Raw genomic sequence first — 12,882 nt, forward strand, 5'->3', positions numbered from 1 at the left:
ACAAGAAGGAAGTATTTCGCATTAAACTGAGCACACAAAATAAAGAATGAGGGTCTATAGTGGAATGGAATTAATGATCTTTAGGAACTGTAAAAAAAAAAACACCTGTTGAAGTTGATGCCTGACCTTGGATTAAAATCTTTCTATTGCTTTTCCACAAAATCCATGGTGATTAATGAGTTATTTGGGAAGGATAAATGGTGTTAGGTCGAGATTTCCCCATGTTTCACAGCTTGAGCAAGCAAAATTGGGGAAAGGCGAGCAAAACCACTTCACAGCAGTTGAGAAACAGTTCTTTTATCTCAGCTACAGAGTCATAGTACAGTTGTTGCTTATGCAGCCTCTAAAGTTGAAGTGCTCTCCTAATTTTCCATGCCCCTTAATTCTATCAGTTCTCAGCTGAAGAGTTTCTAAATGAGTAAATCTGAGCTGGCCAGCTGCATTCTCAGTGGGTAGTTCTGTGTAGTGGAACCACCTTATGCTGAGTTAGATGGGCAGATACTATCTGTAGACCTCAGTTTCACTTCTGGTAGTTAAGAAGAAGAAGAACATATTGCAATGTTTGAACTTCTAGTTTTCATGTATAAAGCCAACCACCCTCCCTTACCCAATTCCAAGAAAAATATCATAGAAACTAGAATCAGAGCAAGGAAGGAAGAAAAAAGTGTAAAACTGGAATCAAATACCCAAGGGAACAAAAGGACTTAGCAATCAGGACCTGAAGTTAAGGATATCTTGCCAATTTTGTAGAAACTAAAAGGGAATGGCTATCAGAAAGGCAAAAAGAAATGGGAATATTGTTACATCAGAACAAAAATTTCCTCCTGCCATTAGTGAGCAAAAGGATACAGCAGTGGATCCCATTGTCCAAAGGCAGAGATCCATAATACAGTTTCAGGAGCGAGGAAGATAATTGATTCTCCACTCATCCTTTCATTGTGAACAATCACCCTACTTATCCGGTTCTTCTAATTGCGTCTGCCATACCCTCCTTTGCCTTGCCATCAGTCTTGGCTACAAACTGAATGTGAGCTAGTGGTTTCCTTTCAGAAGTCTGCCAGTACAGATGGATATTTCAGACAGTAGGGACTGTTTTATGACTGTGTAGCTTGGCTTCACATGCCTTTTCCAACCAAAACCTAAGTATTTCTGATGCACTTCATCTCCACCACCAGGAGAGCAAGTGCCAGTGAGTTCAGAGCCAGAATTTCTCTTCCTGCAATAGTCTCTCAACTGAGTTCACCTTAGCTGGGCACTCTTTAGTGGTTCTCAAAATATCACTCATTATTTGGTAATAGGGATTTTCTAGCAGTGCTCTGCATTATAACACAAATAGGGTAGGGTTAGTGAATCGCCATGGATACCAAGTTCCTTAGTGGAACATTACTCATATTTCATAGAATCTTAGAAATTACAGATGGAAAAGACCTTTCAAGGTCATTTGTTTCTGTGGCAGATTATTCATTACTATATATATATATTTGCTGTAACACTTTTTCCAGGGTTTTGTCTATTCCAGTCTTAAACGACTCAAGTGACACCTCTCCCCTGAGAATATATTCCAGTCTTTAGCAGTCCTTAGTCTTAGGAATTTTTCCCTCATATTCACCTTGTATTTGCTTTTTTCTGCCCTGTTATCCATAGTTGAAGTTGATTTTTGACTGATCTTACTGTTCCTTGCTACATATTCACCTCTGTTAAAATACTTCTAAATATTTTTCATGTTCCTTTAGGCATTTTTTTTTTTCTAAAGCTTGTACCGTCTGCTTATATTTTTATCTTTCCTGCTCTGGAATTTTTCTGTTGTTTTTCTGTTAGGTTTTATTGATTTGTTTCATATTTCTTCCATGTATTTAAGGACCACTCTAACTTTGTGGCACTGTGACTTTCACTAATACAGGGTAAGAACAGTCACCTGCCTCTCAATGGCATGATTCTCAGCATTATAAAATCACATTAGTGCACTTGTCACTGCAGTTTACCACAGGCATATGCCTTCTTACATTGAGTTTCAAGCACATTGAATGCAAAATGTCTCCTCAGTGTTTTAGTGAGTTTTCCTCCAAAATGGCCTTTATAGTATAATTATGAAGTCAGTCTAATCTTCTGTGGTAAGGCAATATGTGTTTGTATAGAAAAGGTACCTTCCTTCAACTTCCTGCATCTCTATGTAAGACTGACAAAGAGTGAAAGACTTGGCTTTGCTTTCTGAACCACCTATGGCTTTCTTCATCCTGAATGGAGACCAGTACAGGTGAACCCATTGCGTTACTGAAAATCCCTGCCTTTTCCCTTTCATAGTTCCAACAAAAAGTCCCTGGAAATTCACTTCTATGGAGCTAGGAGATCCTTAGAGGAAACCAAAATACTAATCTTCTTCAAATAAATCCTTTAAGTCCTTTAAAAATATATGCGGGTCTTTTGTATTCTTTTAGGTGTCTGAGGCTTTCAAAATAATATTTTGAAAATGTTATGGTCCTTAAAGGATGAATATTCATGCTTTCTGTTATTAGCAGGAATAAACAAGCTCATTTTCTATGTGAGGACCAAGCCTATACCTGTCAGTTATACATGATTGAATGCCTAAAACTGCCAAGATTCTGTCACACATTTTTATCCTGCATCATTCCTGGCCACAAACTGTGCTGATTTACATTAGAATATTGGCAGAGAATGTTGGCCATGACCTTCTGAGCAAGTCCAGAGCAGGATTTGGTATTCCTTCCATCAGCTTAAGCAACAAAGCAGAGCACAAGCAATCCAGGAGGTTTCTGGACTGCACTGATGATAACTTCCTGACACAGGTGATCGGTGATCGAGGAATTTTTTCCTGTGAAGGTGGAAATGCTGGAACAGGTTGCTTAGGGAGTCTGTGGTGTCTCCATCCTTGGAGATACTCAAAACATGGCCTTGAGCGACTTGTTCTGGTTGAACCTCCTCTGAGCAGCGGGTTCGACTAGGTGAGCTCCGGAGGTCCCTTCCAACCTCAGCTATTCTGTGATTCTGAACTCATGTCAGAAATAAGAGAGCTGAAGTAGCTGCCCTCTTTTAAATATCGGCTGTCACTGAGACAGGAAAATACAGTGCCTAATGGAGGTTAGTATATGAATGTTAGATTTCGTAAAGAATACTGATCAACATTCCAGTTTTAATTGTATTTTTTAAATAAAATTGAATTTCCAACTCAAAGGAAAAATATTTCCAGCAAAGTTATGTAACGTACATTATTTACCCAACAGTAAATGATTGGCTCCAGTCTTTTCTACTATGCATTTGGGTGTAAAAATAGGTTTTCTGGGAATACTGAATTCTGTACTGTGTGCCCAGTGGGCTGTAATATTTTACTGTTATCTACAAAATCGGTGTGTCAGATGAGATTGCTTTGTCTAAAATAATACCTGGCATTTCGGTAAATAATAAAGTTTTGGTCCTGTGAGATGTTGAGCAGTTCCTAAAAGTACTCATCACTTTGATAGCCTATTTTGTGAAATGGCCATATTGTTATAAACTAGAGCCTGTTTAAAATCAGTCAAAAAACCCCAACTGATTTCAGTATATGCCAGTGTACTCAGTGACATGCAGTGTGTATGAGCAATGTCTGAGGAATTGATTAAATTTTTCCCACTATGAGAGGAAGAGGATGTATTGGGCAATGGTGGCATCTCTAGGAAATAGGAGTTTAATCAGAATGCAACATTTCAGATAAAAGAATGGAAAGGAATGCAGAGTTGAAGCAGCCTAATAGTAAGTTACCTTTGCCTGTTTCCTTCCATCTCTGTCTGTTTGTGACCTGTGCATAGCACCAGGCATTGTCCTTAAGCCACACGAAGCAGCACATGGCTTCAGCTCAGGTTTTTGTCAATGCTTCGGTGTGGCTTTGTAGGCAGGAAGCACAGTAAGAATAGTGCAGTCGGCACCTTCCCTGAGAGACTAACCAAACCCTCCTGGAGAGTGCTCAGCTGCCAGCCAGGCAATAAGTCTTTATTTGACTCTTGCAATTGGCAATCAGAAGAATGGCTGCCAAACAAAACGGGGTCATCTTTGGGGAATATGGATTTAACTAGCCCATATACAAAGAGAGAGAGAGAGATTGTAGTTGCCAAATCACTCAGTAGTGAAAACCTTCAAGTATCTGCAGTTGCATAACACCTCTTATAACATAATGCTTGGACCGGAAAAAAGAACCTAAAATAAAAGTAATAAACTATTGTGACTTTTGTTTTGTGCCAATGGATTTATGGCATCGGAGCATTCGACATAACATCTGTGTGTGCTGCCATTTGCCCTTTTAGTATTTTTCCAACACTCCATAGGAAGAAGCACTTTGCAATTACTGGAAGTGACAAATGGCTGCTGTATCATTTCTTTATTTTTGGAAAGGATGTAAAACTGGAAAGGTCCAGCCCATTGCCTAAAATGCTTTCAGTCAATTGAGAATTTGCCTTGTTCATGCAAACATAGAGGGACTCTAGATCTTCTCACATGTAAAGCAAGAACAGACAGTATACATACTATTTTGCTGGTAGAGCTTCACATCATTTCCTTTCACTGTGTCTACATACGAGCATCGGGGGGAGCACGGTAGGAAGCAGCATAAGAAATTACCTTCTCCTTAAAAACAAACAGTTGTTTGCAGGTAGCACAAGGAATTTTTGTCCCCCTATGTGTTACTCTCCCTAAGATTACTTTACCAGGAGGTAAAATCTCTCTTTGCAGTACGTGTGCTCACCAATAGGCTGTTATCTGTATTCACCTTTTTTTATAGTTAAATGAGATAAGAGAATTACCCCACTCCTCAGTGTAAGCTTTTGTCTTCTTCCAGTTTAACACTTGATATTAGCTTTAAGGAAGATAATTTATTTTGCTAATATCTGTCAGGTTACAGTGGTTTGGACGGTTAAAAATCTGAGGTTTCTGAGAGGAAATGTAAATCCACAAAAACTCCACATCCTTAAAAATAAATGGCCTAAAAGTCGAAGGCCGAAACCAGACAGAGTGGGTACTTTATGTATGACAAACAGAATGGAGGGTTGCATTCACCTCCACTGATGTGAATTGATTGAGTGTTGAAGTCTGGGAACCCTTCTCAATGCTTTACATAGTGTCTCTTAGGTGGTGTCTTGCAAGCATCTTTATTTAATGAAATTTTAGCTCTCTGTTTTGTTTTACTGATACTTGCTTATTTTGCTGGCAACTGTTTTGAGGTGCTGAATGTAATGGTCAGTTCACATGAGTGATACTGTGCTCCTTGAAAATTCCAGTTTGGGGGCGTTGCACTGGAAAATCTTTGATAGAGTACAGTATGAAAAAGGAGCTACACTTTTATTATATTAGGTCTGGTTTTATAGCTGGAGATAAATATTCAGTCATTACCTATGAGAGGGCATTCTGTTCAGGTGAGCCCAACTCATCATGCAGTTCAAACCACCTTGTAGCTCAACCCGTGATTATCATCATATTTTTTTCATAATCAAACCTTCTCAGCAAAGATGTAGTTTTTTCCTGAATTGTCACTACAGTTAATAAAATTCAGCAGGAAAAATGCAGATTCGTGTGCAAGCTTATTAGAAATGACCCTTTCAATGACAAGCTTTTCATTTACCTTTTTTATATCTGTCAATGAGCCATCTGTTCATGAATTAAGTTTTCATACTGCTAATGTGCCAATCAAATCAGATGCAGGTCAAAACTAAAAAGGAAGTTTGGAGAAATTAAGTGTATGAGCTCTGTTACCTTTGTCAACCAGACTTGCAAACATGGCAGAATTTATATTAAATCTTCTTGACAAGGTCTTTTTCCCATAGAAATATATTGCCTGGTATTGATTATGATCATTTCCTTTGCATCTTTACAATTGCTTTTAATAATTCTGTTTTTATAATTTTGCCCCAAAGCAGTGGCAAGCTGCATCGCATATAATGGCCTTGTTTACCCTTTTGCAAATAGTAACAGAGTCTAATTTTTTTCTTACCTACTCTCCGGGTCTTACTCACTATACAAAGACTGTTTTGTATGTCTGTATGTGGCATAACAGAACAAGACCAGAGGATTGCATTGCGACTTCTAGGCATCCTTCTGACACTAAATTATTATGCAGAAAAGGTATATGTCCAGTAGAAAAGCTGTTGTAATCAGGCAGTGAAAATAAGTTTTACCAACACAGTCATCTTAAAGCCACTGATGATCAGTGTTTATTTTTTAAGCGCCTTTGTTTATTTGACCTCTTGTGTATGGTAGTATAAATAGGAAAGAGTGGAATGTCCATGCATTATTGTGCCGAGAAGTGCTTTCTCTGCGAGTTCAGCTATTCTGCGCAAATTCAGTTTTCTGCAATGCATGAAGATCGGATAGGAATGTTCAAATATTTAGAGAAAGTACTGTATAGTATGTTTATAATGAAACATATTTTCTTCCTGTCCCATTTTTCTGCCATGACGGATGACTTCCCCCTTCCTAAGTATTCTAACTGTATGGGTTTACGTGTACAATAAATTTTCCTGGAACAGTAACCATCTGCTGAAATGGAAATTGCAATAAATGTCCTGACAATGTTTTGAGAAACACAAGTTCCCCTTAAGGAGGGATCCTACACCTGGAAAAATACCCCACTTAACCAGAAAACACCCTACATCAATCTTTGATGTCAGCACTTTCCTCAGTTTGATGGGAATTTCCTTGTGCCTTGAGAATTCAAAGCACTTTGCATCCCGGGCTTGGTTCTTCCTGGAATGGGTGTAGAAACAAAATCTTTTAGACTTTCCAGAAAGCAGTAATGTTACAAAAACTGGTGCCGGGTGAACTATATATGAATTGTACCATAGTGGACTTTATTTTCATTTATGGATCTTTTCAGATGAAACACTACCAAGGAGAAGTGTTTGGGACAACAATGAATCAAGGGTGCCAATTTGATGTAGGGAGTGATCTATGTGCCTAAACATAGGCATATAGGGCTATTTCATACTCTAAGGTATCCAAGATATCTAATGAAGCTAGGAGATATGATACAGTACCTATAGGAGACCCAAGCCCTTCTGAAGCAGCAACTGAGGTTGGATAGGATGCTGTAAACTGTAGTGCTGCATTCTTAAGTGTTAAGAGCTCCGTTCTTGCAAAACTAGATGGAAATGGGTTGACCTAAGAAGAAACACATTATTCTCTAAAAAACAAGAGACAATAGTGTGCAATATCAGACAAAACAAAAGTGTGGATTGTGGTTACATCTAAGTGCAGTTAAGTGACATGAATACTTGGCTGAAAAACATTTTATTGGCAAATTTAGTGTCATTGACATCCTTTCCCTGACCAGGAGAGATGAAAATACTAGCAAGTAGCTAGCAGAAAGAAATTTCAGCTGAAATTCAGTATTAGCAAAAAGCAAGGGGAGATCTGATTGTATTTTAAAATATACCACAGTCAACTATATTAAACTCTATATCACATTAAAAGTACTGTTATATTCAGTGAGAGCTCAATACTACTTTTGCCATTATACAAATTTGCTCTCAGTCCTCTTACTTATATTGACCTGCTGGGCATCCTATTTATTTTTACCTCAAGTCCCTAGTAACATGGGTGATTCATTTCTGTTCTATCTTTTCTGAATTGTGGTCATCCACATTTCATTGCATAAATCCTTTAACTTGTTTATAGAGAAAAAGAGAAGTGTTTCTTTTCTTATAGTATCAAAGACTATCAGTCAGAAAGGTGCCAAAATACTTTTAAACTGGAAAAGTCCTGAGTGTGATATGTCTGTGTTCTGTTTTTATTCATCTTTCACACACTGAAAAAGGAAATTAAGTTAATGGAAAGTATGTGATATGACAGAGGTTGTTGCTATAATAATATCGTCCATACAAAGAATGTTGCTGAGGAAATTATTCCATACTATTTTTGAAAGGACTGTCATGCAATACCTTTTTTCCAAGGCAAAGGCCAATGATGCAATATAGCTCTTTTGAAAAAAAAAAAAAAGACCATCTTTTTACAGTAGTTATTTGAAACTTTTCCTTGGTTCTGAATTCATTTTGATACAAATTCAACAGGAAGAATAAACCCATCTCATCTCCAAAAATCTAACTTTCTATTTAAGTTCTGACTTCAGAGCCAAGTTTAAATGTTTAGTCCTTTTAGTAGTTGATTATATGAATTTTTAACCTATTATTTATATAATATACAATTAAATCACAAGGGCAGTTGAACAACTGCTACCTATTAGTGGATTAAAGAATTACCCTGGGATTACAGAATTACCCTGGTAAAGGAAGCCAGTCTAACACCTATTTTATTTTATGTTCTGATAGTTTGAACTCAGAGGCAGTCACATATACATGAATATCCTCACTTAAAATTCAGGGCAGTATAAAATCGACCCCTGTATATGAGCTTGCAGGACCTGACATAGACTGAAATCACACAAATGAAATGAAACTGATGTTGACACAGGACTGAAATCCTGAATCAATTGCAGTGTATTGCTCTGTGCTGGCTGCTTTTCCTGAAGTTCAGCTTTCTTCCACTGAAAAAGTTTTTGCTCTAACACCATTTTAGTTCTTTATACAAAAATGTTAGTGAGACTGAGCTCCTTTGTTTTAAAAGCTAAAGGTGAAAGCCATTGAATATGTTTTTTATCTATCTGCATCTTTTATTATCTCTCTGTCTCTCCACACACACACACCATGTGTGTGTATATATATATAAAAATTATATAAATTTTATATTACATAAAAAATTATATCTTGGTGTGGGCATACTCCATATTTCTTCTTGTTTATTCAAACAACTTTCCTCATTAAAAGTGAACATTTTGTCATTTGTTTTTTGATTAATTTTAATGTAGGAAGTCTCCAACATCCACTTACTATAAAGAAGACCAGATGAAAGATGTCCTAGAATTAGGTAAGTTACGTCAAGCTTCAGTTTGGCTTTTGTCATCATATTCTTCAGAGCAGCTGTAACCAAATATGTACGAGTCACTTCTTTTGTAACTCTTAGTTGATTCAGAGTAATTGCATTTGCTGTTAACTTCTTGGGTAAGACTGTGTAAAAGTCTTAAGTTTGATTAAGAAGTAATCAAACAAAGGCTGGCTCATGTATTTTTTATCTGTCCTTTCTGGCTAAAACTATATTTTCTTTCTTATAAAGACGGATGACAAGAAAGTGTTAATTGTCATATTGATGACCCCCTGGCACTGAGCCTGCTGGGGGAAATAATTTTTTTCATCCAACACATTATATGATTTTTTTTTCTTTCAGTTGATGTTGAGGATGAAGAAACAACTGGAGAAGTTAGTAAGAACCCGAATCTTTCAACACTGTATATGCGTCAAGTAGTATCAAAGGCAATTGATATTTCTCTTGCAAAAGTAAGACTGACTATGATGGTAAATACAAATAGATGTGTGTGAATGTTATTTCAGTTCAGTTAGCCAAAGCTGTAATGGATTACTCTGTGTTGTACGTTTGTGTGTGATTTAACACGTGCTGTATTCATTCCTGAGTATATTCCTTATTTGGTATTCAGGTGAAAAAGTAATGTAAGGATGCCTGTCCAAAATTCAGAAAAATACCAGAAGAGCATGCCAGAACACATCAGCCCACTTGAAGCACAGATAGTAGCTTTAATTAATGAAGTTTGTATTATTTTGTTAATGCCTCTAGTCAGTTGTTCATGTGCTTATTCTCCAGTCCTTTAAATTGACAGAGGATCAGAACAAGTTTATTATTCCCCTATCACTGTTTCTCCCTTGCTTATCTTCCTTATTTTGAGCAGAGATGAAACTTTTAACATTTTCCTTCCCATTCAGACAGAGGGAAAAAAAAAAACAGAGAAAAGATAATGAGGGTGTCTTCCAAATTTATTTCTAATTCAAAGAGGTCTGAGTTACTGTACAAACACTGAGCAGTCTGTTCTATTTACTCAACTTTACTTCAGCATGAATGCAATTTCTTCAGTTTAGCTATTCCTGAACGGCAGTTGTTCAGGGCCAAGATCTGAATTTGGCATACAGCAGTCAAACGTTTGAGCAACATTTATCTCATACCAGCAACTTTGACAGGCAAAACAGGCTGCCTTTTCTCCATACGGTGTCCAGCAGGGTCCTTTACTCCCTAATGTAACCATTAGTAGGCATTGCTCTTCTAGCTGTCAAATTTAAGGCAATATTCTGTAATGCTTTCATGGGAAACTGTGCCCCAGACAATCTGCATAAACAGTTTCCTATGCTGAGCAGCACACAGCATTATGAGTTGAAGGAATATTGCAGGAAAAGGAAAAAATTGCTCCTTTTCATTTGAGTGTTGCTATTTACAGTATGTATAAAACAGAAAAGGGTGGTTATAGCGAGTTAGTCATTACCCTTCCACAGTCCTCCTTTCTTTTCTACAAATTACTGCAAGAAAATGTACCTGTGTTTTGGATTTGTTTTTAAAATGAGAACTTTTTTCTTTCTTTTTTTTTTTATAGGAATTAAAAAATCTTTTGTTTGGCTCTAGTCTTTGTTGCTTCAGTGAAGAATGGAAAATACAGAGTTTTACATTTAATAACATACCACAGTTAAAATACGGCATTGTGCAAAAAAAGGTACTGTAAATGACTTCCTTAAAGTGATCTGTGCTTTTTACACCGAGTTTACAACAGCTGTGTGTTTCAGCAGTAAAAAAAAGTCTTCTAAAGACTTGACTCTTTCTTTAACTTCTCTGGTTACCACTGGATGAGGTCACCTTGTCAAGTTTTGTTAGGAGACTTGAGATGGATAGAATATTTCTGAGGGAAACTTAAAGTAGCTAGAGAAAGTGTGCATATCTGTGTGTGTGATGGGGAGTTATTCGTCAGGAAGAAGACAAGCCACTTCAGCTGAAAGCTAGTGGTGGTAAAAGAATAAAAGGGCATAAATCAGGGGTGGAGTTTAAGAGAAAAAGGATATGTGGGGGCAATGTTTAACAACGTTAAGATGGAGCTTGATCTTCTCAAAATGGGGGGATGTAGCAAGAATTTCCTGCAGTGCGTGGGAAATCACAAGGAGATTTTTGCCTCTTAAAGGTATGGAGTTGACATGATGAGGCTCATTCCTAAAATAAAAGGAAACAAATGCCCCTGCAGTGTCACTGGCACTGGGACACTGGGACTGCTGGTGGGACCACCTTTTTTGCAGCCATGTTTCTGTAATTCTGGACTGCAGCCACAAGATGCCAGCTCCTCCCTAAAACAAGTTTTTCATCAAATCCTAAGCATCATCTACCGAGTGGCCCTTTCTAAAATCCCCTGTGGTGACCAGAGCTGCCATGACTAGGGTCAGCCTGGAAAGCATGTACCCAATCCCTAGAAATTTTGGTGCTAACAAAGATCTCTCTGACCTAGGGCATTCAGTGGGAGGCTCACTCATCTGGTGTCTATCTTGTCAACCTTGCCTGGGCACCTGACTCCTACAGACTGAGACTGCAGTGCCTCAGACTGTCCTTTTGCCTGGCCCTGTATGCCGGATGCAGTCCGTCAGCCTGGTTTCTCAGCTGGCCAATGCACAGACTCAGACCACACGTAGGGCACAAGATATGTCGCTGCCTCCAAAATCAAACAGATCCATCGTAAAAATGCATCCTCCTCAGCTGCAGCTTAATGCTTTTGTCTCTGCCCTGTGACTCTGTACATATGCTTCTGGGATAACCATGCACCAGGTCTCTCCTCTTAAGAGCAAGGATCTGAGGACTACAGTAAAGATGGAAAGAAGTAGACTCCTCTTTACTCCTCTTTACTCATCAAGCTAATGCGCTGATGCAGAAAATCTTTATCTGGCCTGAGAGAAGTAGACCATTATGTACTATACAGAAATGAGAGGAAGAGAGGCTTTGGGGCAAGGACAATGGCTAATAAACATGTCATTAGGTGTTTAATTAACTTACCTTGTCTAGTTAAATATTTCATTAGGCTGATTATCTCAGAAGAAAGCTGCTTATGTTTACATAAAACCTAGTAGAAAAAAGTTATTAAATGTTAATTTAAAGTCCAAAAGGAACAATGGCAGTAAAGTTCACTGGTCCACAGTAAATGTTACTTCGGTGTTTCCAGACCCTGCTGCTAGAGAAAGGATGTCTCATCACTTCCAGCGACTCACTGGCCGTTAAATTCCCTATCATAAATTCCACAACAGGAATGGTAAACCGGAGTGTTTTGCTTAGATCTGTTTATTTCAGATAGTTGATATACTCCTCCTCACTTCCAGAATTCATTTCAGCTGAACAATTGTTTGATTCTCTCCTACGTTAATTTTCTGTGGTGCTATACGAAGATATTTAGAATAGTTCCTATAATTTTTTTGACTGGGAGGCTTTCCCTAGTGGACTGAAATAAGCCTTGGTTTTTTCCTTAATATATTTCAGACAATTCACTCATTAGTTATCTAAGTAATTACAGAGAGGTTGTGTGTGTGTGTAATATAAATGAGAAACTGGAAGGTGTCAATATCTAAGCTATTTTCTGATCAGAGGACCTTTATTTTCTGGGTTGCATACTGTGCATACTCCATGTACCTGCAGGTCCCGTTCCCTTAGGCTTGATGCTGTACTTAGGACAACCTGAGAATTGAACTGATCTCTTTGATCACATTGCTGTGTGAAAATAGCACCACTGGCTGCACTTTTCATTCTCCTCTAGGGTTTTGAGAGAAGTTTGACAGATCCTAAACTGATTCATCACAGCCTGGTCATGATCTACAGAGGAAATCAGGGGTGCAACTGTAGCATATGACAGCCGTGTCATCCTGGGTTAATCTCAAGCTATTGAGAGTCACAGCTGTATGGCATGGGTTAAAATCAGAACACAGACTCTTCAGAAAACCTGCTGAAAAAAAGTGTTCCACACTTTCTTATCCTCATTGTTGTTCTTAC

At 38.0% G+C, this 12,882-nt stretch overlaps 1 protein-coding gene across 1 annotated transcript in view; it reads left to right on the top strand.

The window, feature by feature from the left end:
* MINDY4 (MINDY lysine 48 deubiquitinase 4) overlaps positions 1–12,882 on the top strand; it is an 82,526-nt gene that overhangs the window by 15,819 nt on the left and 53,825 nt on the right. Inside the window, exons 6-8 of the mRNA XM_075144285.1 lie at positions 8,840–8,898; positions 9,256–9,365; positions 10,466–10,582. Of these exons, the coding sequence (XP_075000386.1) occupies positions 8,840–8,898; positions 9,256–9,365; positions 10,466–10,582 (286 nt within the window). The remainder of the gene's footprint in view (positions 1–8,839; positions 8,899–9,255; positions 9,366–10,465; positions 10,583–12,882) is intronic.

Source organism: Calonectris borealis, chromosome 2 (assembly GCF_964195595.1).
Source record: "Calonectris borealis chromosome 2, bCalBor7.hap1.2, whole genome shotgun sequence".
NCBI classification, from domain to species: Eukaryota; Metazoa; Chordata; class Aves; order Procellariiformes; family Procellariidae; genus Calonectris; species Calonectris borealis.